The sequence below is a fragment of the Solanum dulcamara genome, chromosome 8 (assembly GCF_947179165.1).
Source record: "Solanum dulcamara chromosome 8, daSolDulc1.2, whole genome shotgun sequence".
NCBI classification, from domain to species: domain Eukaryota; kingdom Viridiplantae; phylum Streptophyta; class Magnoliopsida; order Solanales; family Solanaceae; genus Solanum; species Solanum dulcamara.
This window is the reverse complement of record NC_077244.1, coordinates 68,739,118-68,762,044: the sequence shown is the minus strand read 5'-3', so window position 1 is coordinate 68,762,044 and position 22,927 is coordinate 68,739,118. Positions and strand designations below refer to the sequence as shown.

The window sequence follows — 22,927 nt, the reverse complement described above, 5'->3', positions numbered from 1 at the left end:
GGTCAGTCGAAGACTATAGTTCGGGATCAACTCGTTCGCTTCTATAGCGGTTCAGAATTCCATGTTTCTCTGTAGATATTCAAATGTGGATTTGGGTCTTGGGCCATCTCCTGTTTGTTTAACTTTGTAGCAAATTTCCTTCAAGACTAGGATTTTTTTGGGTTTGTAGAGTTATTGATTTAAGATGTTATAGAAACTATGCAAATGTTGCATCTCTATACCCTTGGGCTGCTAATGGGTCACTTAGTCTGATTTGATACTGAAGCACATATTTGAAACTTCATCATTGGAGTTTTAAGGTTTTGAAGTTCAAATAAGACACTTCACGTACATATCTGCGCATTCATCGCGAAGTGTCCCATATCAGCTCTTTAAGGGATCAATGGTCTCTTTAATTAATTGCTTCAGCGATCGTCACTCTTGAGTTAATTTTTAAGATTGAGTTAGATCCAATGTTCACTTTTTTGTTATGGCATTAGATCAAGACCATCCCAATTCTCATTTCCGATGTTGGACCCCCATATAAATTGGAGACGCATCAGATGTCCAACCCTGGGACGGAGGGGGAGGATGTGTGTGTGAAGAGTCCTCCATCTACTGTTAACTTTTTAATATGACTTGGACAATTCTCACATCTTTAGCTAACTTTTGAGGTTAAGTTAAAACCAATATCCATTTCTTTATCATTCATGGAAAGAAATTATGTGAAAGCTGGTTTAGTTGTCACCCTTCGAATAACGTTTTAATGAACAATTTGAATAATTTCCTCAATCCTCAGTATTGTCGTCGACAATTGTAACTTGAAAACTATTTGAAGTTTGATAAGTTCAGAATTTACTGCTCTAAGATTTGTGTCTCTTTTGACTTAAAGAATTTTATTCATGTTTTTTTTCTTGGCTGTCCATTTTGAGTGTTAAAACTGTCGTATATACGAAATTTTCTCATTAATAGGTCCAACTAGAGTTCATTATTGTGGCTAATTCATTTTTGGCTAACTTTACTTGTCCAAATGTTGTATACCATGCATTTTAACCCGTTTAAAATGGGGTGAAACAATATGTGAAGCATTTTCTTTGTGATTGCTTTTTTTTTTTTTGACTAGTTTTCATTTTGATTCTTAATATGCATCATAGGAAAGCAACTTGACTTTAAGGAAAGAAAACATCGTTTTTCAATTATTACTTGCTGGGGTGGAGCGTAGAAGAGCAAACAAAGCCAAGAAAAAAAGAAAGCCCGTCATAGAGCAATCGACTAGAAGTATAAGACATTAAGACTGTTGGCTTGAGAGAAGGTGGCCTCTCTCGGGAAAGTGAATTTCATTATACCTATACAGAATGGTCACTTCAACTAATTTAATCTTAGTTGATTCCGTTTTTCAAAAAATGGGGTTAATCCCTTATCCATCAAGCTCACAGAAGATTTTCTATACAAACCAATTTCAACATACAGACACTGATATGTATATACAAATACTAAAACAACAATTAACTGGGAACCAGAAGGAGATGAGAAGTTTCAGAAATTAGAAGGGTAGAGATGAGGAGCAGAGACTTCACGATTCGCCTCCTGTTCTTTCTAACTACTACTACTTTTAAACCAGTTGCTAACTAGGCCTGTATCGTCTGGAATCAACCTTTGTGAAGGTCTTCTAGTCTTATATTTCAGCCCAATAGTTGCTTGTGTGACATCCAGGTGTTGTTGACATTGGGCTTGGACTGAACCATAACATTTTCTATCAAGATGAGCTCTCAACCTACAAATTTCTTTTGTTCTTTTCTTAATTCGAGCAGGGGTATTAAAGCATACTGAATAAATCAGGCTACTCAAACTGCAGAGCATTGTACAGAATAGAAGTATATTAGCATGCACCCAAATTAAGGAAGATAACATTACAAAATACAGCATTATAAGAAACATACGATCCAGTCATATGATGTTTAGCTTGCAAGAAAATTATCAAACTAAAGAGAGAGCAACACAACCTAGGTAATAATCATTACAAGGAACAGAAAAGAGACTTAACTTGCAAATGAACAAGTTACAAGTGATCTCCCCTTGCTGGAGAGTCAAGTCAATCATATGCACACCATTTTCTCCACAACTTGGTTGAAGTATGCTGAGCTGGAGAAGTTAATATCTCATATCCCTATTGGAAGGAGAAGGAACTCATTATGATTCTTGAAGCAGATAGCACAGGACAATATAACAAACCTAAGTTGGTTGGAGACTGACTTGACTATGTTCTTTACATTTTAAACTACGGAAAAAGGACAAATATAACCCGAACTATTGTAACTGATATCTAAATACCCTCCATTATACTTTTAGGATATTGATGTCCTTACCTATACCTTTTCTACTAACGGTCAGACACGTGTCTCAATCTTAAGCACCTACCTAATATTTATTTAATTTCTACCCATAATTAAAAAACCGACCCAAATTAATTAAAAAAATCTACCCAAATTATAACCCAAAACCCCTGGGATGGAATCACAAGTCTCCTTTTCTTCTCACCATTTGTTAAACTTAAGCCTTTTGGATCTCTCTTTCTCTATTAAAATTCTGGGCAAATCTCAGGGTCATCAACGACTTTACACAAAAAAGCCATCATTTGTTGTGGCCGCCTTCTCTTTAGCTTCTAATCTTCTAGTTATATTTTCAACTTCATTCTCTAAAGCATTTTGTTCTTGCTTTAATCTGGATATTTCTGTCAAAATTTCTTCATCTTCACTCTGATCCTGCTTCTGAGAATATGAGTTTCTACTGTGTTTTTTCCTCACTATGTTCTTCAACAAATGTGTTTGCCCTCTTAGAAACTATTCATTTGCAAATTCCAACTCTTCTGAATCCCAGTAGATTCACTCATCATCAACAAACTCAAATCAAAACCAAAAAATTCAAGCTAAATAAGTAAATAAACAAAATTATTTCATTCTATATAGAGAGAGAGAGAACTTGTTCCGGTGTTATAAAGAGGCGGAGATTGATGGAGTTGGGCGGAGGTTATGGTAATGGCAGTGGTGGTGGGTTAAAATTTGGGTGCGGAGGTTATGTTATTTGGATGGGTTTTTTAACTAATTTGGGTGGATTTTTTAATTATGAGTAGAGATTAAATAAATATTGGGTAGGTACTTAAGATTAAGACAGTGTCCGCCATTAGTAGAAAGACACTCTAAAATTTGGACTATAAGGACATCGGTATCCTAAAAGTATATTCGTCAGTTTCCCCTTTAAACTACATGTGCTAAAACTGTAGATATATAGAGGCAATTTGTAAGAACAAATAACATTAAGATAGAAAGCAATAATTTTTGAAAGGGGGTACGAGTCTTACGGATGATTATAGATGAGGACATTAAGACATTCATTCCCCATGCTCTCCTGTTCTTCTTGAATTTCTTTGCCAGATTTAGCAGCGGATATACTGCATCCATGCAACTCTATTGACTCCAAGGTACATATTTCCCCAAAGTCTTGAGGGATTTCCTCCAGGTTCATGCATCTTTTCAGACATAGACGTTGCAGCTTTGGGAAGTTAATACTACCAGCTTTCCAGTGCTTCAGACCTGTCCAGCTGATTAGGAGGAACTTAAGTTGATTGAAAATATCTTCATCATTTAATCTCCATACATCACCAAGAAATCCGTTGTCTTTAATTTTAAGCACCTCAAGGTTTGGCAACGTTATAATATTTGCCACGTCTTCCCATGGTAAACTAGTACGACGTAAAGTCAACTTCTTCAGCGATATTGGCAAAGCATACTTACTTGGGATTTGGGAAGGTTGTATCCCGTCATCCCTGTACTTCAAGATTTCAAGTTCTTTTAAACATGAAAGGCTATTTAGGCGTTCTCTCTTCATTTCCATCAGATAATTTCCAACAATTTCCAACTTTTTAAGATTGGGAATATGAGAAAATAATTCAGAAGTGCAGTTACTCAAAGTTAGACAGGAGAGTTCCTGTAGATTTTGTAGCTTGTTTGATGGAATAGGAAAAGAAAAGAAGTCACCGATATGAAGATGCCTTAAGTTTCTCATTTGCCAAATTCCCGCAGGTATGGTTGGAGGTAATAAACCTTCAACTCCGTAACCAAGAATGAATGTTTGCAGATTATAAAGCTCTGATACTGACCTGTGAATATTATCATAACAAGTGAATTGAAGGTATCTGAGTTGTACTAATTTTGTTATCTCAAGTGGGAATATTTGAAATGTAACATTTAGGATTGCCAACACTCTTAGCAATTTGAAGGACACCAAAAGAGGAACTTGTTTAGAAATTTTTTGAAATCCACTGAAGAAGTGGAATGTTCGGATGATATTGGATAACTTCCAAAAAGCAGCCTGATCGCGTGAATGGAAACTGTAGCGACGAGCACTTGTAAGCTTCTTTGCCAAAGAATTAGTGGCTTTATGAATTCTAGTAATATTTAGGAACTTCTCTTTCTTGGCTTCTCTTAAAATCAAATCACGAATCAGATCATGGACACCACATGTTTTTGCCTCACCATTAAAAGTCCTGTTTCTAACCATTACCAGATTCCTGCTAACAAGATCCTCCAAACAATCTCTTCCCCCTAATTCATCCGATAGAAAACCCTCAGAAATCCATAACTTCATCAGTCTATCAATGTTAACAACACTGTCTTCCGGGAAGACTCCCATGTAAAGGAAACATGGTTTAAGATGATCAGGTAAGTAATTGTAACTCATAGCAAGCACTCCTAGACATATATCTGATTCATTAGCAACAACTTTACTTACACTTTTGGCAACATCTTCCCAACTTTTTTGTGTTCTAGAAATTTTAGAGAGATGTCCCGCAACCACTAGAAGAGCTAAAGGCAGTCCTTGGCACCTTTGTGCGACTTGCGCTCCAATATACTCTAATTCAAGAGGACATGCATGTTCTACCCCAAACACTTTGTCACGAAGTAACTTCCAACTATTATCTGAATTTAAGAGGTTCATTTTATGAGGATTGCTATCAGGATCTGCATGATTAGCAACCTCTTCCTGCCTACTAGTAAAAATAATTCGGCTCCCATTGTTATCATCTGGAAAAGTTCTTGTCATAAGATCCCAGACGTCACTACTCCAAATATCATCCATTACAACAAGATACCTCCTACCCTTTAACTTTTTGTATATCATATCCATCAACTGATCATTGGTCTCATCTGAAGTACAACGAAGAATGTCCAACAGCATATCTCTAATACAATATTCTTGAGATACGGTCACCCAAATATGGATGTCAAAGCGATGCCTAGTTTCAAAATCATCAAATGCCTTTCTAGCAAGAGTGGTTTTTCCTATTCCCCCCATTCCTAAAATGGGGATAATCTCTCGAGTTAACATTGGCCCTTTTAGTCTTCTGATTATTCTCACGAGATCATCTTCAAGACCCACGACAATATTTCTTGGATTCAGTTTTGCAACATATCTAGATAAATGACCAGGCAACAAATCCTCATTTGTAGAATCATCATAGCCTTGAACTTGATTTGTAACAAAACTACTTCCCATCACATTCCTCTTCACAGCATCTATCTTTTCTACAAATGGTAGCAACAATTGGCGTAATGCCCTTCTTTCCCTTGGTGTACCAATCTTTTCTACAGGTGTTCTCAAGAAAGTATTGGATAATCCCTCTTTTTCCTTTATTCCATATATGATCTTAAGTTCAATCACATCTTCTGCTTCTTCCACTGCCGTTCTAATCTCTCTCTCCAACTCTTCAACCTTTCCACAATATTTTTGCCTTCTCTTGCTAGTGTTCTCAAGAAAATCTTGGAAATATTCAAGACTACCAAAGAGGGAATCCACCATTGTTCTTGTTTCATCACTTATCAAATGTGGCTTTCTCTGCACGAGTTCCTCCAAAGTTCGTATGAGAGAAATCACAGCAGCATTAGCCATCTCTATGTAATTGGTTTCCTAGATCAAAAAACAGCAACATCAATTTAGATCAGCATTACCTGGCCTTTTGTAGTTATGTTGTTAGTTTAAACAAAATGTTTATTTTGATTGTTATTTAATATAAAGTTTAGATAGATTGTATCGTTCAGGGTGTTATATAATGCCACACATCTATTTATTTATTTTTTTCCTTTTTGCCACACATCTATAAAAAAAGTAGGATATGAGGTAAAGCTACTGTGAAAAGCTACGGTATATGATAAAATAGAATTATCAAATAATAAGGAAAAAATGAGAAGAAAATATCAAGGTAACGACGCAATCACACCAAATCGGTCGTTACACAAAAATGAGACTTTTCATCGTTACCTAACGATGGATTTAAACTATACGATACAATAAAATTTAAGTAACAATTATAACAAACATTGTATTTAAACCGACAATACAATACAATGGGTAACAACTATCCAAACAAGGAGTAAATTTTATTAATTGCATCTATCGTTAAATGTCTCGTTAGGTAATGACGAAAAGTCTCATTTTATAAAACAATCCATTTATTGTAATACATTGTTATGTTAATTTATTTTTTTCTCATTTTTTCTTACTTACTGTTTAATAATCATATTTTATCTTTTACCCTACTTTTTTTTTATAGTAGTTCTACCCGTACCTTGTCTTCAAATTGTTGTTGTATACTATATAGTGATGGAAACGATACAATCTATCCAAATATTGTATTTATTAAAATAATACAATACATAATGAAACAATATATAACTAACAATCCAAACAGAGTGTAAATTTTAGAGTTTTAAAACTCAAATACTTACCTAGATTTAGCTGGAAAGAATTAAACAATTGAATACTTGTACGTATTAATTCAAACAAAACCTGCAGAAGTTCCAAACCAACGCTGCAGTTTGTTGGTAAGAACTAAGAAGAGTATGTGAGAAATCAAAAAAAAAAACAAATCTCCCCCAAAAAAAGCACAAATGAAACTGATTAAAGGATTAATTAATGACTAAGGAAGCCAAACTTGACTTGTTCAAACCTGAAACAAAAAAAGGCACTGATGTATTTTATCTTCTGCTGGTGCATTAATGAAATCTCGACCATTTATTTGTTAAAGGGACACGTGTAAGAATTTCATTAGCCAATTTGGGGAAAATGAGCCAATAATTGCTCATCCTATTATGTCTTTTCCCTGTTTTTTTTAATACTCTCCTGAAATTTAACAAACAGTAGTCATGTACCTTCAACAACGTATTCTAATTTTATTTAAAAGATAGTGATAATTGTCATGCCAACAAGAGAAAAAATTATTTTTAAAAAATCAATTTTGTTTTTTCGAACTAAATTTATGCATATAATTGCAATTACGTTGTTAAAAGAGTTTTGATCTTCAGGTGAATATGTGTCAAATTTAACACAAAAACAATAAATTATTTTAAAATTTATTATAGTCAATTCATTTAATTTTTCTTGAAACATAGAGTTTTAAATTTATCAAACTTCTAATAATTCTTTTCTCTCTTATGAAAAGCTTATATTTTCAACAAATAATATTCAATATTTTTTAAAAAATATATCTTACAACTTATTATTACTTAAAAAGAAATGAGGCTCGTCAAATTAGGGCATAAGGCAACTGCTTTTTTTTTTTAAGCCCGTAGAGCCACCCCCAGCAAGTCACTCAAAGCCTAGTGAATCCGTTTTGGTTATATGGGAAAAGAAGTGTCCTTTTACGTATTTTTGTTGGAATAAGTGAGCCTTTTGGTTTTGCTCATATATAATGTAGTTGGTTTATTCCTTTATTTTATTATTTAAAGTGTGTATTTATATCAATATAATTTTGAAATTAATAACAAAATTTTGTTCAGTATATTTAATTTTACACCTTAATAATTATGTGATGATGAATTATTATGTTTCTAAAAAATTGTATTACTTTTAAAAAAAAATTGTACTTAATAATGTAAAGTTACAAATACAATCTCTCAGATCTAGCACTGGGTTTTCAAATCGGAAAAAAAAGAAGATACGACATAGATGCTACGCAAGAGACAAATGACAGAAATCACTTTGGAACTCACCAAGGAAATCCCGGCAACAAGACTTCGATTTTTTTTTTTTAAGAACTGAAATGGTTGGCTGGCTGAGGTCAACTTTGAAGCACCTTTTGCACTTCACTATTGAAGAGGACAAATCATTAGAAGAAGAAGAAGAAAGGGTGTACAATGAAGATGTAGATGGAAAGGAACATACCATTAAAGCAAGAAGCTTGAAGGTGGAGAAGACTTTTCAATTTGCAGACAACATAAAGGGTTTCTCGCACCTTTCTAGATGGAATTTGTTTTCGTTACTTGTTTTTTCTTTATTTTTATTGGGCTAGCCACTTTTGGGCTGGTTAGATTTTTTGTTTTGAACAATTTTAGTAGTTTACACTTGACATATATAAAATCGGTCCAATTGGGTCAAGTTATTTTTTTAAAAAGAAGAAGTTATTTAAGGCTTTGAATCGTTAGTAAAAATTCAGAAATTTGTTTGAGCACTCCAGTCTTCCTTAGGTACGTCCCCTCCAGAATTTGATTCAGAAATAATCATTATGTTTAGGATTTAGTAGCCGTAAAATGCCATTGTTCCCTTTTTCGTGTGCTAAAGATTACAGCAGATTTTTTATCCGTTTGTGTATTATGAAAATGCTGCTGCTTCTTTTATTGGTTGAATGCTGATTTAAATATTCCTCTGATTAATTTTTTTTGAAATGTTGATTGTTCTTATTGGTGATTGCTATTAATTTTAACCAAATAGTGTTTGTAGTTTCTTAAGACTTACCTATGATGTCTCCATCTTTTGTGAATTGTGATACAATTTTCTGAAATCGCCCAGGCCCTTGTAGGAATTTGTCCTTTTTCTTTGACATCTGAATAAAATCAACTAAATGTGTAGTTTAATACTTATATCTTTTTTTGTCTTATTAAGTTTCAGAAAAGATGCCCAATCAAGTAGCATAGAGAATAAATTGTTACAGTAATAGATCAAATCTCGCAGCTACCTGACCATATTTTGCAGCCCATACTATTCTTCCTACCTGCGAAAGATGCAGCTCAAACTAGTGTGCTCTCCAAGACATGGCTGAAAGTCTGGAATTTGCTTCCTGTATTTACGTTTGATTTCGATTAAAACCTTTCCTTATGGAAACTCTTGTCTACAGAAAAAGAGGAACCGGAACAAGCTGATGTAAGAGATGCTTTCCTAAGTATTATAGATGGCTCATTGATAAATCTCCGCGTCTAGAAAGCAAAATAGAAAAATTCAGGCTTTCTCTTAAACTCTCATATTTAAAAAATGAATCTTGGATCGAAGAATGGATAAGATTGGCTACCAATAACTGCATCAAAGAATTAGATGTTCATATTACGCGCCAGTATGAAGAAGACTGGTACAGTTTGCCAGGTACAACATTTACAGCTAAATCGCTGATGGTTCTGAGATTGGGTGGCTTTAAGCTAGAGTTCCCTCTAATTGTTGATCATATGAAGCTTACTAAATTGAGAGAGCTATCTCTACCTGACGTTTGTTTGGAGGAACGGACAATCTTTGAAATTTGTTCTGCTTGTCCAGCGATAGAAGATTTAAGTCTCATCTGGTCCAAACTTCTAAAGCTTACAATACATCGAGCAAATGAAATAGCTTGGGAATATAAAAGTATCTGGATTCAAGCTGTTAATCTTCAAAGTTTATATTGCAGAGGATGTAACAGCCAGTTAAAGTATGACGTGACCACTTTCAAGCTTCTGAAAGAACTGAGCATAACATTTGATCAGATTACTGACCCGGTGGTAGAAAATCTTGCTTCTGAACTGCCCCTTCTTGAGAAATTAGAATTGAACTTTTGTTTCAAGTTGAGTAGTCATAAATTTTCGAGTTGTATGCTTAGGCAGTTAACGTTCCATTCTGGCAAGAGTCTAATGGAAATTGGGATCGACACTCCAAACCTGCTCCGTTTTGAATATGGAGCTCCTAAATTGCCTGTCATATTCTCTATGACAACATCTTCTCTACAGGAATCTTATCTCAAATTAATGCCCAACGATCATCTAAGCACGATTTGGTTTCAAAATTTGAAGGAATATCTATCTAGATTTGAACGACTGAATTTACTGGTTCTGTGTATAGATTCAACGACTGTAAGTCTGAACTCCATTTTCACTTTATTTTGTTAATGTTTAGTTTTTGTGACATTTAATTATCTTTTTTTCGTGGAAGAACTGAATGGAACATTGTCCTGCCTGCTATCTGTTGTCAAGCATGTGAAGATAGAGCAAGTTATGGAGTCTCTAGATTTTGACATTCTGTTAGATGGTCTGCTTTGGACTTGTCATCCAGAGTCTCTGTCAATTGTGAGAATCTGGCGGCACAATGAGGATTTTATACGGGTGAATTTGATTTTCCCATCATTACTTATATAGGATATTTGTTGCTTATATAGCAAAAGAATATCAGTGCTTAATCTTCTCATTCTTGTTCTGCTTTTGGTACAGTTTTTGAGGGAGAAACTAATGCAAAGAGAGATTGCTCCTGTCTGCTGTGAGTCAAAACGTATCAAATGTTGGAGGCACTACCTTAAAGAAATTGAAGTTGAGAACTCTACTAGACGGTGTGGGGATCCTTCTTCACCATCTCAAGTCTCAACCATTTGTTTCAAACTTACATGGTAGAATATGCTGACATTAGAAACGCGCTGGTCTTGGGCTGAAAATTCGTCTCATCTGTCTTGATTTGCTTATATTCACATGGATCACTTCATCATTACTGAAGTCTCAAAGTTGGATTATGGTGTAGTGATAACCTTTTTATATTCTCTCCTTTTGCCTTTTAGTTTTTAACCAGATACTCCCATGATTAAGAAAGACAAACTGACAGACAGTAACTGGTTCTGTCTTATGTGTTGCACTTGTTCACCATACAAAAGACTTAATTTGAAGGAACTTGCTCTAGTGATTGTATGCATTTGAGAAGTACTCTTGTCGAGGGGGCATTTGTGCGGATGACATTGAAAAGAGGATCACTGGACCTCGCTCTCGGGCCTAGAGGCAGAGCAAAGAAAGCCTTAGATATTTACTTGTTTTGTGGTATGGAACAAAGCAAAACACCTGCCCAATTAACAAAAGTATAATCGATCGCGACCGAAGCTTATGCAATTGTGGAATTCCGTTCAAATAGAAAGCTCTTTGGCCAATTCAAGGTCAGCTGTGAGCTGTAGGAAAAGATAGTAGCGAACCAGAAGAAATTCCCGTAGTTGCATAAGGGGGATGTTGAAAACATTTCAGCAGATAGTATGTAATACTTTTATTAAAACGAAACAAAAATTCGCAGAACTGGTTCTGTTTTGTGTTGTACTGTTGCGGCCTCATAAGAGGGATACCCATAATTGAGAAATACTCAAAGCATGCAGCTGTAACTCCTGAAAGTGGTCTTTGGCATGCATGTAAACAGTAATTTAAAGTATAATTCTTCTAAATTTTTATAAATATATAATTCTATATAGCAGTCCTTGTATTGTACTGTACACGGACTTCTAATTTTAACCGTATGTATTCAATTGAAAGTTTAAACGTGGCCTGGATGAAAAGTAACTTTCACTAAGCTAAGAGTAAGTGGCCTGGATGCACTCAACTTATCACCATAGTCGGAAATACAATCATGCAAATCAGTCAATGAGTAGAAGGAGCATTTAGCAACAAAAATGGCTGCTCTCTAACAGAGCAAGCAGTGAATATACCAAGATAGTTAATGGCAAAACTCACCAAATTTCGATAATGCAAACATTTGTTCACTAGAAAATATAGTATTGCCATCCTTTGGAATGTGCAAAAGCCACAATGAGTTGATTTGGATAACGTATTGTAATAGAATTACTATTTTTATTTTATTTTTCAAAGGAAGAATATGATTGTGGGACAAAAATAATGTTCACTGAAATGAGTTTTCTCTGCTAGTTTGAACGAGTACAACATTCCTTGATGGCATTATCAGTATCAAGATATTCATCCTAATTAACTATTTTAAATAAATTCAAAGGCGGAGCTAGAATTTTAATTTTATGGGTTATGAATTCTAAAACGACTACTTCAAATGTTCACAGTCGAATTCTAAACTTAATATTTATACATATTTAATGAATCTTTTAACACAAATATTATACTATTTTGAAAAAAAACTACTGAGTTCGGCCGAACCGTATTTGGGCTTCTAGCTCCACTCTGATTTTAATAACTTAATAATTGAAGAGGTTACGTTCTTCATTCCAAGAATTGGTATATATACAACACAGGAACAATCAAGATCAGAGACATAATCTCCATGCTGATCTATACTTGAAATGATTTTAATTTCTCTTGTATAACCTTCAATTTAAAGTGAAACAATATCTTGGCATAAACTAATAAAACCTATTGTTAAACTTTGTTTAGTCGGTTATCATTTCCATAACATATATGCTTAGTCTACTATTTAACTAGTGGCTCAAATTAAATCAAGGTAAACTGGTTGAACTATTAAAATAGTTGAAAGCACATTTCATGACACGAGCATATTATAAGATAATAAATGTGTTGCACTCACCTTGCTCAGCAAGTGATATCATTGTGCGTTTGTCAAATCATTTGGAAACTAATTCATTCTTAAACTTGGTCAAATTGAGCGTAGAATATAAGGCAAAGCCCCATAGTTATTCTCACTTAACCAACTAAACTTCAAGATAACAGAATAAGTCCTAATATGGAGATGTTGAAAGGCTTCATCTTTGCGTGGCTTATTGCTTTTTCTTTAGCAACAATAGCTGTTGCACAAAACAACCAAACAGGTATTATGTTAATTAGTAATATATACATTCAATTTATTCTGCACAAGGGGCGATATACAGTTAAAGTTATTGTCACTTAATTATGTATAATAGTCTTTCCTAAACTCAATAAGCAAAAAAGTGTTGCACATGATGGAGCTAGAGTGTTGGCTACATGTTCGACCGAATCCAGTTACCCGACAAACCTTGTATTTCTCTTAAATATTAATTCAATATGTGCAGATTAATAATTTAGAACTCATTAACATATAAACTTCGGATTTTGGCTCCGCCTCTGAAGGGTTGTGATTAAATACACGTAAATTTAAAAATTCTAGCTCCGCCTCTGATTCTGCACCTAGTATATATACGTGACTACAATATTTTTCTGTCCTGTTTAATGCTTACGTTCTGTTTTAATGTCCATCTTTTACAGGATTCATAAGCTTAGATTGTGGAATACCAGGAGGTTCTAACTATACTGACATAATAACAGGACTATTTTACACTTCAGATGTAGGTTATGTGAGTGGTGGAGTGAACAATAGCATATCAGCTAAATACCAATCCGATTCCCTAGAAAGGCCATATCTCACACTTACAAGCTTTCCAATAGGGACCAAAAATTGCTACACTTTAACTCCAGCTCAAGGGAATTTGGGCAGGTACTTGATAAGGGCAAGTTTTCTCTATGGAGATTATGATGATGGAACTGACCAATTCCCATATTTTGATCTTTACATTGGAGAAAAATATTGGGACACAGTCTCAATTTATAATTCTTCTATACCAATTCAGAAGGAAATTATACACACACCTTCTAATGACTCTATAAATGTTTGTCTTGTCAAGATAAATACTACAACTCCTTTTATTTCAGCCTTGGAGTTAAGGCCTTTGAATATTACCACATACAAAACAGTACTAAATAGTTCAATGGAACTTTCTTTCCGTCTGGACTTGGGTTCCTTAACCAATGAATTCGTTAGGTACGTTTATTAATTAATTCAATCTTTTTTAACTTTAGAAGATCAACATTTTCTATTTAACAATTATAAATTGTTTTCTATTTAAATAAAAAAAACAGGTACAGCGATGATGTGTATGATAGAAATTGGAGACCAAATCAACGGCAGAATACGGTAATTATTCATACAACCGAAGACATACTTCAGAACAGTTTCGGACTACCGTTATCGGTAATGAGCACGGCGTTGACACCCGATCCGGAGACTGGTCCCAATCCCAACTCGTTGTCCTTTTCCTGGTACTCTGCTAATGCCACGGACAGGTATTACTTATACTTTCACTTTGCCGAAGTCGTCAAATTGTCGGAGACAGAGACAAGGGAATTCAGCATTTATATCAATGACAACCTATTTTATGGACCTATGTCTCCCGGCTATTTGTCGACGACGACGGTGTACACATTGACTCCGGGCAGTACTGGTATCGAGAGGTACGATGTGCTGATTAATAAAACTGAGATATCAACTCTTCCGCCACTCATTAATGCTATCGAAGTTTTTAGAGAGCTAAAAGGATATAAAACGGATATTTAAGATAGACAACACGAAAATGAATCAGCATCCGACTATGGTGTGGAGTGAATTAAAAGGAATTTTTCATCAAGGAAATCCAAGGCCGAGATGAAGAATTTTTGGGTGCGTGTGTTCTTGTTGTACATTTTGTTATATTTTACCTATGTATGTGGATGAAAGCTAGTTCAATTGACGGGTAATTTTGATTTTTACAAACAAGATCAAGTCTACTCTATTCTGCAATCAGTATGTGTTATTCGTTAAATTTAGTTACATTTGATCGCAAGGAAGTCTGCATTAATTTGATGGATGTTTTTCATTTTTCTTGCTCTTATTCAACGGTAATTAACAATCATATGTGCGTAGAGCAGCATTTCTAGTAGGAAAAGAATAAACACAAGCAAAATCAATAACAATATTTCAAAGGAATATTATGAATGAAACATATATAAATAACAGGTCCTTTTCTGCTGATGCTAATTTCAATTGATTGGATATTTGAGAATTCAGAAATTTTTGTGAATTCCTCATATATAAAGTTGGAATGACTGATTCGAAGAAATTGGGCTTTGCTTTGGGTACACAAGTGTTTGGTCATAAACATATCTTTTTTGATCATCAAGTGTTTGTTTTTGTTCCACTCCTTTCATTATTTCTCTGATTCAACAATTTCAATGTTGAAGAATAGAACATATTGCTCCACTTGATCCTCCTAGATAGACGACTGTTAAATAGATTTAAAAAGAAGTGGACCTACATAGCTATATCAAAACGATCGCCGGCCAAATGAAAGCATAGTTTAATAAGATTATGAGGAAGCAGTTGCAAAGAATGTTTAACACTTGACAATCTTTATAAATGAAAACGCCAGCTTATACAATCAACACTTTTGTTTACTAACCAATGTCAATACCTTTGTTTCCATCTCATAAGATAATAGCCCTACCAGATATGAGCGTGGATGTATATATTGATTTTTACACACAATCACTTTTTAGACTCTGTCTCCTTGAAAGAAAAAAAAAGAGGAGCAAGTTGGCAGAGCTATAAGCCAAGAATACAGATCTGGACTTCTTCATTTCTTAACAGAATTTCCTATTTTTAGCCAAAAAAATCAGTAACCTCTTCTATCCAAACAAAAGTACTTCCTCCCCCCGCCCCCCCCCCCCCCCCCCAAAAAAAAAAAAATTCTATCAATTTACATAAAGTTGAAAATCAAAATGGACACGTTTAGAACCCTAAAGATCAAAAGGAACCTCTAAAAACACATGTCAAAACGGACAGTTCACCCATTTATAAGCGAACTATGACTACCAAATTTAACTCCGTCATCTGTCAATTAAACCCAAATCCAAAACGATGATTGAAATTCCTCCACCCTTAACCAGAGGTCTTGGAATCGAGCCTTTGGGAATGAAAAAAAATTATGTTATGAGCGTCACCTCAAGAATGGGCCTTATAATGTGCGATTTGGATCTAGTCGGATTCTAATGTGGGTACCAGACACTTAGTAGAAAAAAAATAGAAATGAAGTTTTAGTATTTAAACTAGTTTAGAGTAAGTGTGATTCGAATTCATAAGTATGTAGGAGAATGTCACTTTGCATTGGCTTGCTAGCTGACAGCTTCATATTAAATAAAGTCCAAAATATACAAAACATGAAACTACACTTATGTAATTAAACCTGCATGATATGAAATAGTAATCACTTTTAAACATGAGATTAAACTAACCCAAATGATGATATCTACAAGTAAGTCTCCTTAAAAATATAAGATTTATAACCTTGTAAATAGAACATGTTACCTGGTGGAACATGTAAATTTGACCTGATAATATAGTTTTTTTTTACACTGCGAATGTATATGAATTAAACTATTTCCGAAATCTCATGATATATCAACACTTGGGGTGATGGATTAATGGGGTTGCATGGGAAATGGGTAGTTGATTAATGGTATTGAAGATAAAGAAGTAGTAAAGTTATTGTTAATGATAATTGGATCTATTTTAAAGCCAAAGGCTTCCAAGGCATTCACTTGTGTCCTCAAGAACTTGAGATAGTTTGCAGCCTCATCAAGCATGGATGCAGTGTCCATATTGCTTCCTCCTGGTACCAGCTTCTGCAATATCCTTATTCTTTCGCTTATCTTTTCCCTCCTTCGTCTCGCTGCAGCTGTCTGTGGATCCGTTGAGATTCTTACGTTCTTCCTCTTCGGCTTCTCCACCATCACTTCTTCCGTGACAGAGCTCACTGGCCTGAATGCCGCTGCGCAATAAATCATTTCCTTCATTTGCACAATTGCTTTTGAATCAGGCTCATCTATTGAACATGCCGAAGAACTTGCTTGCTGGAAATTGATGTTTGATGAACTTGGAAGCCTGTATTCTGACCTGGATTTCTTGGACTTGGGTTGATCATTTTCCGAAATGAGCTGGAATCCATATTCTGTTTTCGAGGAATCTGTTGTGATATGATATAATTAAGTAATTGAAAGTATATTCTTCATAAAAATTTAAACTTTAAATGAATAAGAGATCTTACACTCAAATCTCATAACATATTTAAATTTTAACGATTCAACCTGGTATCAGAGTACATAAGAGATCTTACACTCACGTTCATCCAAAAGCAAAAAGTATCTTCACGTATACATTTGTCTCATAAAAAATCAAACCTACACGTGAGAGGCCTATGGAGACATAGGCCTTCCTTTCCATTTTAAGTGGCACCAACTTTTGTTGTGCGAAAGTAAAACTACTTACTGTATTCGGACAGAGACTTAATAAAAATTCAAAAATAATATAAAAAGTATGATAAGTCAACATAGTTAATAATTAATTCAAATTATTTTAAAAAAACATGGTCAAATAAAAGTTCTTTTGAGTATTAAGAATGTTCTCACCTGATTCGAGCAGTGCATCGTGGCTTCTCTTGTCCATATTGTAACGCTTTGCTTCTGAAGATGTTATTAAATTGTTATGCGAGACTGTTTCATCAAGCTCATTAACAGAGTAGTGAATATTGTTGCTGTCATTGGCATCGATGGGTTTCGATTTGTAAGCATCAATTGCAGATTCTCCGGATGAAACTGCATTGTTAGTGTGGATATTCCACAAGCTTTTAGAATCATCAGAGAAAATCACATCATCTAATTCGGCCGATGTGTCGGTGTTGCTTGTCTTGGTTGCAGAGAGCAAGCAATCAGAGGATTCGCTTTTTGTGAATAGGCCAATAGAACTAAGATCCGCCATTAGGCCACAAACTGGGACTTGATTATTACCGAAGTAAGGCATATAATTGTTCTGCATAGGAAAAGGAGGAGGAGAAGAACCAAATTTACTTTTAGTACAATCCCCAATTGAACTTGTTCCTGATTTAGCAGCGACAGAGTCCGCAGCCAATCTCGTTGCAGCTTCTTGGCGCTGAGAGATTTTCCAATTAGAAAGGATGTCTATTGGATCAAATGCAGCTCCAAATTCCTGAATATTCATGGCTGAAGACGCTCTTGAATCGCCAGTATCAACTTTCTGCTGAATTGAAACAAAAGGATTAGCTTTGCTACTGACAGGGGCAAAACAGTACTAATTGGACAACATTAAGCTTGACTAAGTGTACAGAATTTGATACAATCAAAACTCTCTGGACGACGTTGAATTGGCTCTAACAACCATTTGAGATTCATTTCAAAAATAACATTGCTCACATCAGTTTTAGCTAATAAAATTTGTCTACTTGTTGGATCACATCTCAAGAAGATACGGCATGATCAGATTCTCGAAACTACCTAGAACCTTGTAGAAATGAAAGACTAACTACAGAGGAAAAAAATGAAGCAGAGATGTACATTTACCATATAACAGGATTGCCAAGTTGTTGTTGAAAGAGATGGTTCTAACTTAAGCTGCAACATGTTGGTTGGAAAACAGGCTTATATAGACTGACAGGGGCGGATCTAAGGAGGCGGAAGGTGGTCATAGGACCCTTCGAGAGAAAAAAATAGGTTGTTTAGAAGGTAAATATTTTAATTTTATATATATATATTCCCTAAACACAATTTATTTTATAATTTTTTGAACCTTCTTAGCGTAAATCATGGATTCGTCAGTGTTTCTTCGGGACCTAAAAGGATATAGAATATATAAACATACAAAATATTACTCCTCAGTCCTATATTACTGTTAGTACAACAGTCAAACAACTTAATTTTAATTAATGTACTTTTACTGTACTATTAAAATAATTTTTAAGATCACATAAAGGATAATTAGTAATTATATTGTAATATATGTATATCTATAAGTTAATTTCTAATCTTTTTATATGTATTGAACAAAAAATGACCAAACTGAGTAGGTACTCATAATTATCCTCTTTATTTTCTTGCTGATGTCAAAATCCGAATAAGGAGATCACGTGTGTAGCATTTCACTGATACAAATACACTTTCCAACTAAATCAAAAAATAACAAATACTTTCACATGAGTTGCACATTTTATAGGATAAGCTCAATCATATCACAGGCAGGCATAAAACACGATGTAGTTGGGAGGTTAAAAATATTATTATTATTTTAAAGAAAAGTTTATTTTTAAAAGGTGTGCTGTTTGGTAAATATTTAGGAGAAAATAATGTTTTTGAAGAATAGAACAGGTTGTCTTTCAAAAGTTAAAAAACAATATGCAAAAATATCTTTTTCGAAACACACTTTTGAGAAATATATTTAAATAATATTTGCTCTTCAAAAATATATTTTAAATTTATTAGTCAAACACAGTTTAAATATTTGCACTTCAAAAGTATATCTTAAATTTATTAGTCAAACACAAAATACTTTTATGAAAAGTATGTTATTAAAAAACACTTATAAATAAATAATTTTCTAATGACTTAATTTTAAAAGTTTGATCACATACGATAAATGAGAATATCTTCAAAGATTTGCAGAAGCAAGTTGCTCCTGTGATTTTGTCTATTCTTCCCTCTCTCTTTTTTTCTTCTTCTAGGGTATGTTTGCTATGACGGAGAATATTTTTATGAAAATATTTTTTAAAAAATTATTTTTTTAGTGTTTGGTGAGTAAAAAAAAAATATTATCTCAAAATCCTATAGATGTGAGGGGTTGAAAAGTGGGGCTTTAGAGGTTGCAGGGGTGGGGATAGTCAAGGGATAGGAGTTGGGGACGTTGGGTGAATAGGAAGAATACAATAAACATAAAATATCACTTATAAAATTTATTTATTTTATTTTTGTTAAGAAAGACATTTTTTCTCAATTTAATGGAACTTATATCCCAAAAAAAATGTTTTCGAAGGATAAAGTAATTCAAAAATGGGAAATAGAAGATTGATAAACTCTACATAAATAAGCTAAGAATCGAAGGAATATGAAACTTCAATCCTTAAAGATGAGAAAAGGACACACTTGTTTTAAAGGACCACAAATCTACTACGTATTATTTCATTTGTCTCTTCTTCATTCCAAAGGAATATTATTCTAAAAAATAATAACTATATTCTGTGTAAGAGAAGTAGGAAATTAAAAATCACTTTTCCTTTTGGAGAAGAAGCAAATCATTATTGGAAAGTAATATTAATAAAATACTAGGTAGGAGTATCGTACTCCTTCGGACCTCAGTTTCAATTTCCTTGAGCTACTTTCCTTTTTAATTTGTTTTAAAAAAATAATTTTTAAAATAATTTTTTAATTTTAATTTTTTACATGATATGTTTAAAATCACAATATTTAAAAGATATTATGATACATTTAACATATCTTTAATTTAAAATCACAAGATTCAAAAATCTTCTTTATTTTCTTACATTTCATGTCAAGTTAAAGTAGAACAAATAAATTGAAACGAGATTACATTTCTGAAAAAATTATCTAAATACACAACTTATTTTACCATATTTTCTAAAATTTCCCGCCATTTGAAAAAATTACAAAAATTCATACTATTTTCTATTCTCTGATACATCACTGTACGCGATGTATCGATCGGATACATCACTTTATGTGATGTAAGGACGTCAGATACATCACTTTACGCGATGTATCGATCAGATGCATTATTTACGTGATATATCAGGACGTCAAATACATCACTTTACGCGATAAATCGATCGAATACATCACTTTGTGTGATATATCAAGACGTACGTGATATATTCGAATTTCACCAAAAAGAAGGATTTTGAGTAATTTAAAAAAAAAATAGGGATAGAGTGTAATTGAGAAGAATCATTATAGGTTTTAGGTGAAATTTAGAAAAAATTACTTAACTACACATTCCTTTTTACCATATTTTCTTATTTTCTCTACCGTTTCAAAAAATATCAAAAATTCCTTCTTTTGCTCCCATCATCCCATTTTCCAGATACATCAATTCAAAATACGATACCCATGATTTTCTTCATTTTTTCACTCCACAAATATCTTCACAGTTACATCCATTAATCTATTTTTGAATTTCAATTATTTTTTCTTTCCAATTATTGATTTCAAGTTATTCAAGAGGTAGATTTCTTTCCATCACTTCAGTTTTTTTTTAGTTTTTTCATCTTAAAAAATTGCTGATACATATGGATGAAGGTCGATTTTTGTTATTCATCTTTTTGTGATACATATAGGTTCACATTTTTAACGTATCTAATTATTTTTGTTTCTTAAATTAATGTATAATGTCTTCGTTTCAACATTATAATACATTACATTTGAATTGTATTTTTGAGATGGATAGATTTATCATGATACATTACTATTTATTTACCTTGTTTGAATTGTTAAGTACAATATTTCTACTATATACATTAAATAGGTAATTATTGCCCATAAGATGTTATATTTGAGATAGTTACATTACTGATAGTCATTATATATCAGATACATTTATTATAAATTTAAATTTATGTATCATGTCCAGAACTCATATATATCAGAAAAAGATTAACAACAAAAAATTAAAAAAAAAATCAACCAGTTATTCTATCAATGTTGTGTCATAAACATAACTATAAATATGATACAATAAAAACATTAGTGTTTATATATCAACAATTATATTTGATAATGTCTACAGATACATAACCTTCTAGTTGAATAAGTTAAGGTGTATGTATCTCCTAGTAAAAAATAACGAAATTTGTAATAGTTATGGAGAAAATAGCCAAATGCCCCCAACCTATTACCGGATATTCAACTACACACTTATATTTCACGAGGGTCTTACTACCCCATGAACTTTTTAAAAATGGAATATATAACACCTTAAACGCTGAGTTGGCACAGAGAATGTATTTCACTCTCTTAAAGAGAGTGAGTTGACCATTTTTTTTTACATCATTCTCTCCTCTTTTTCTTTTTCTTTTTCGTTATTCTTTCTCTCTCTTTCACCATAACACACACACTCAAATACATCAACCCCATAGATATTTAAATTTACTATTTGTGTGATATATGAATTGAAAGTGATTTATGAATTGAAAGTGATTTATGCTTCTACATTCTCTATTACTATTTCTTACTAAATCAACAATCATTATTGAGTATTATTTTTTTTGAATTTTGTTCTCTCTTCTTCATCATTCTGCACTTTCTGATTTTTTCAAAAATTCATTTTTATTCCTCTAATTCCCATGGCTTTTAGGCACAACTATCTTCCTCTTACAAACCTCACTTAAACCCTAGTAATTTTTTCTTAATCCCTCAATCTAATCCCTCACCAATGTCAATTTTTCCCTCAATCTCTATTTCAATCTCGGCGCTAGCATAACAATATTCGATACTCTGCTTCATTCTTCTCCGAGAAACACCACACTAATTCACTCGATTTCGAAGACATCGTTGAACTACCCTTTTTCCTCTTCATCTCATTCTCTTCCTTGATGCTATTTTCCTGCTGTAAATTTTCGAGTTCTATTACTATATAACGATGCATAACCATCTTCAAATTGGCCTTCTTTTTGGTGTTATTTACTCCAAAAAGAAAAAGAAAAAAATGGAAGAGAAAAGGGGATATAAAAAAAAATAACAGAATAAAAAAAAGAAAAAAATAATATTTTTTTAAAAAGCCAGTATTACATGGCAGGGGCGCGTGCAGTTCACCACTTAATACAGACCTGATTGTGACTTTTTAAGGGGTTATGTATTTCACTTTTAAATGGTTTAGATGGGGTAATAGGACCCCCGTGAAATATAAGTGCGTAGTTGAGAATCTGGTAATAGATTTGGGGGGGGGGGGACATTTGGCTATTTTCTCGTTATGTATCAAATAAATAACTATGAACATGATACATACTAATTTGTGTTTTAATAAATTAAGATTATGTATCAAAATTAATATTTGAACACAACATATTGTGCATGATAAAAATGTAATGTATCATAATATTAAAATGAAGGCATGATACATTAATTTAAGAAAGAAAAACAACTAAATACATTAAAAATCTGAATCTATATGTATCACAAAAAGATGAACAATAAAAAATTAAAAAAAAATCAAGAATTGATTTGTTGAAAGCAAAAAAACATGATGACAAATTCTTTACACATTCTTCTTTGCTTTGTAACAACTCCCATAACTTTTTTTCACTTTCAACCAT

At 33.2% G+C, this 22,927-nt stretch overlaps 4 protein-coding genes across 9 annotated transcripts; 2 read left to right on the top strand and 2 right to left on the bottom strand.

Moving 5' to 3' along the window:
• Nucleotides 1–1,299: 1,299 nt before the first annotated feature.
• On the bottom strand, nt 1,300–8,286 carry LOC129898697 (putative late blight resistance protein homolog R1A-10). Of its 6 annotated transcripts, XR_008769432.1 has the most exons (5): nt 8,197–8,286; nt 8,025–8,120; nt 3,338–5,943; nt 2,024–2,146; nt 1,700–1,828 (listed from the first exon to the last, which is right to left on the bottom strand). XR_008769432.1 is itself a non-coding variant. In XM_055973330.1 (4 exons), the coding sequence occupies exons 3-4, from the start codon at nt 5,923–5,925 to the stop codon at nt 1,576–1,578; spliced, it is 2,841 nt and encodes a 946-aa protein (XP_055829305.1). In that variant the 5' UTR covers nt 5,926–5,943; nt 8,025–8,120; nt 8,197–8,286; the 3' UTR covers nt 1,300–1,575. The 6 variants fall into 6 exon arrangements, 5 of the variants coding, with proteins under 5 accessions (XP_055829305.1, XP_055829307.1, XP_055829306.1 ...); XM_055973330.1 differs by lacking the exon at nt 2,024–2,146 and having other exon boundaries at nt 1,300–1,828; XM_055973332.1 differs by lacking the exon at nt 2,024–2,146 and having other exon boundaries at nt 1,300–1,828; nt 8,025–8,235.
• Nucleotides 8,287–9,158: 872 nt separating this feature from the next.
• LOC129898698 (uncharacterized) lies at nt 9,159–11,312 on the top strand. Its single transcript, XM_055973335.1, has 3 exons — nt 9,159–10,121; nt 10,242–10,370; nt 10,476–11,312. Exons 1-3 carry the CDS (start codon nt 9,414–9,416, stop codon nt 10,650–10,652), a joined length of 1,014 nt encoding a protein of 337 aa, XP_055829310.1. The 5' UTR covers nt 9,159–9,413; the 3' UTR covers nt 10,653–11,312.
• A 1,370-nt stretch (nt 11,313–12,682) lies between these two features.
• LOC129900838 (putative leucine-rich repeat receptor-like protein kinase At2g19210) lies at nt 12,683–14,530 on the top strand. Its single transcript, XM_055975913.1, has 3 exons — nt 12,683–12,799; nt 13,215–13,767; nt 13,866–14,530. The coding sequence occupies exons 1-3, from the start codon at nt 12,715–12,717 to the stop codon at nt 14,338–14,340; spliced, it is 1,113 nt and encodes a 370-aa protein (XP_055831888.1). The 5' UTR covers nt 12,683–12,714; the 3' UTR covers nt 14,341–14,530.
• A 1,546-nt stretch (nt 14,531–16,076) lies between these two features.
• Nucleotides 16,077–18,390, bottom strand: LOC129901485 (transcription factor bHLH87-like). Its single transcript, XM_055976680.1, has 3 exons — nt 18,168–18,390; nt 17,226–17,850; nt 16,077–16,783 (listed from the first exon to the last, which is right to left on the bottom strand). The coding sequence occupies exons 1-3, from the start codon at nt 18,231–18,233 to the stop codon at nt 16,239–16,241; spliced, it is 1,236 nt and encodes a 411-aa protein (XP_055832655.1). The 5' UTR covers nt 18,234–18,390; the 3' UTR covers nt 16,077–16,238.
• Between the last annotated feature and the right edge of the window lie 4,537 nt (nt 18,391–22,927).

What these genes read in the sequence shown, in the direction of transcription:
- LOC129898697 (XM_055973330.1), bottom strand. Translation starts at nt 5,925, where the DNA reads ATGGCTAATGCTGCTGTGATTTCTCTCATACGAACTTTGGAGGAACTC. An exon ending in GTCCTCATCTATAATCATCC is followed by an intron (nt 1,829 to 3,337) that starts GTAAGACTCGTA and finishes AATGCTCTGCAG; the next exon opens with TTTGAGTAGCCTGATTTATT.
- LOC129898698 (XM_055973335.1), top strand. Translation starts at nt 9,414, where the DNA reads ATGGTTCTGAGATTGGGTGGCTTTAAGCTAGAGTTCCCTCTAATTGTT. An exon ending in TGTGTATAGATTCAACGACT is followed by an intron (nt 10,122 to 10,241) that starts GTAAGTCTGAAC and finishes TCTGTTGTCAAG; the next exon opens with CATGTGAAGATAGAGCAAGT. An exon ending in ACAATGAGGATTTTATACGG is followed by an intron (nt 10,371 to 10,475) that starts GTGAATTTGATT and finishes CTTTTGGTACAG; the next exon opens with TTTTTGAGGGAGAAACTAAT.
- LOC129900838 (XM_055975913.1), top strand. Translation starts at nt 12,715, where the DNA reads ATGGAGATGTTGAAAGGCTTCATCTTTGCGTGGCTTATTGCTTTTTCT. An exon ending in TGCACAAAACAACCAAACAG is followed by an intron (nt 12,800 to 13,214) that starts GTATTATGTTAA and finishes CATCTTTTACAG; the next exon opens with GATTCATAAGCTTAGATTGT. An exon ending in TTAACCAATGAATTCGTTAG is followed by an intron (nt 13,768 to 13,865) that starts GTACGTTTATTA and finishes TAAAAAAAACAG; the next exon opens with GTACAGCGATGATGTGTATG.
- LOC129901485 (XM_055976680.1), bottom strand. Translation starts at nt 18,233, where the DNA reads ATGTTGCAGCTTAAGTTAGAACCATCTCTTTCAACAACAACTTGGCAA. An exon ending in AATCCTGTTATATGGTAAAT is followed by an intron (nt 17,851 to 18,167) that starts GTACATCTCTGC and finishes TCAATTCAGCAG; the next exon opens with AAAGTTGATACTGGCGATTC. An exon ending in CGATGCACTGCTCGAATCAG is followed by an intron (nt 16,784 to 17,225) that starts GTGAGAACATTC and finishes ATATCACAACAG; the next exon opens with ATTCCTCGAAAACAGAATAT.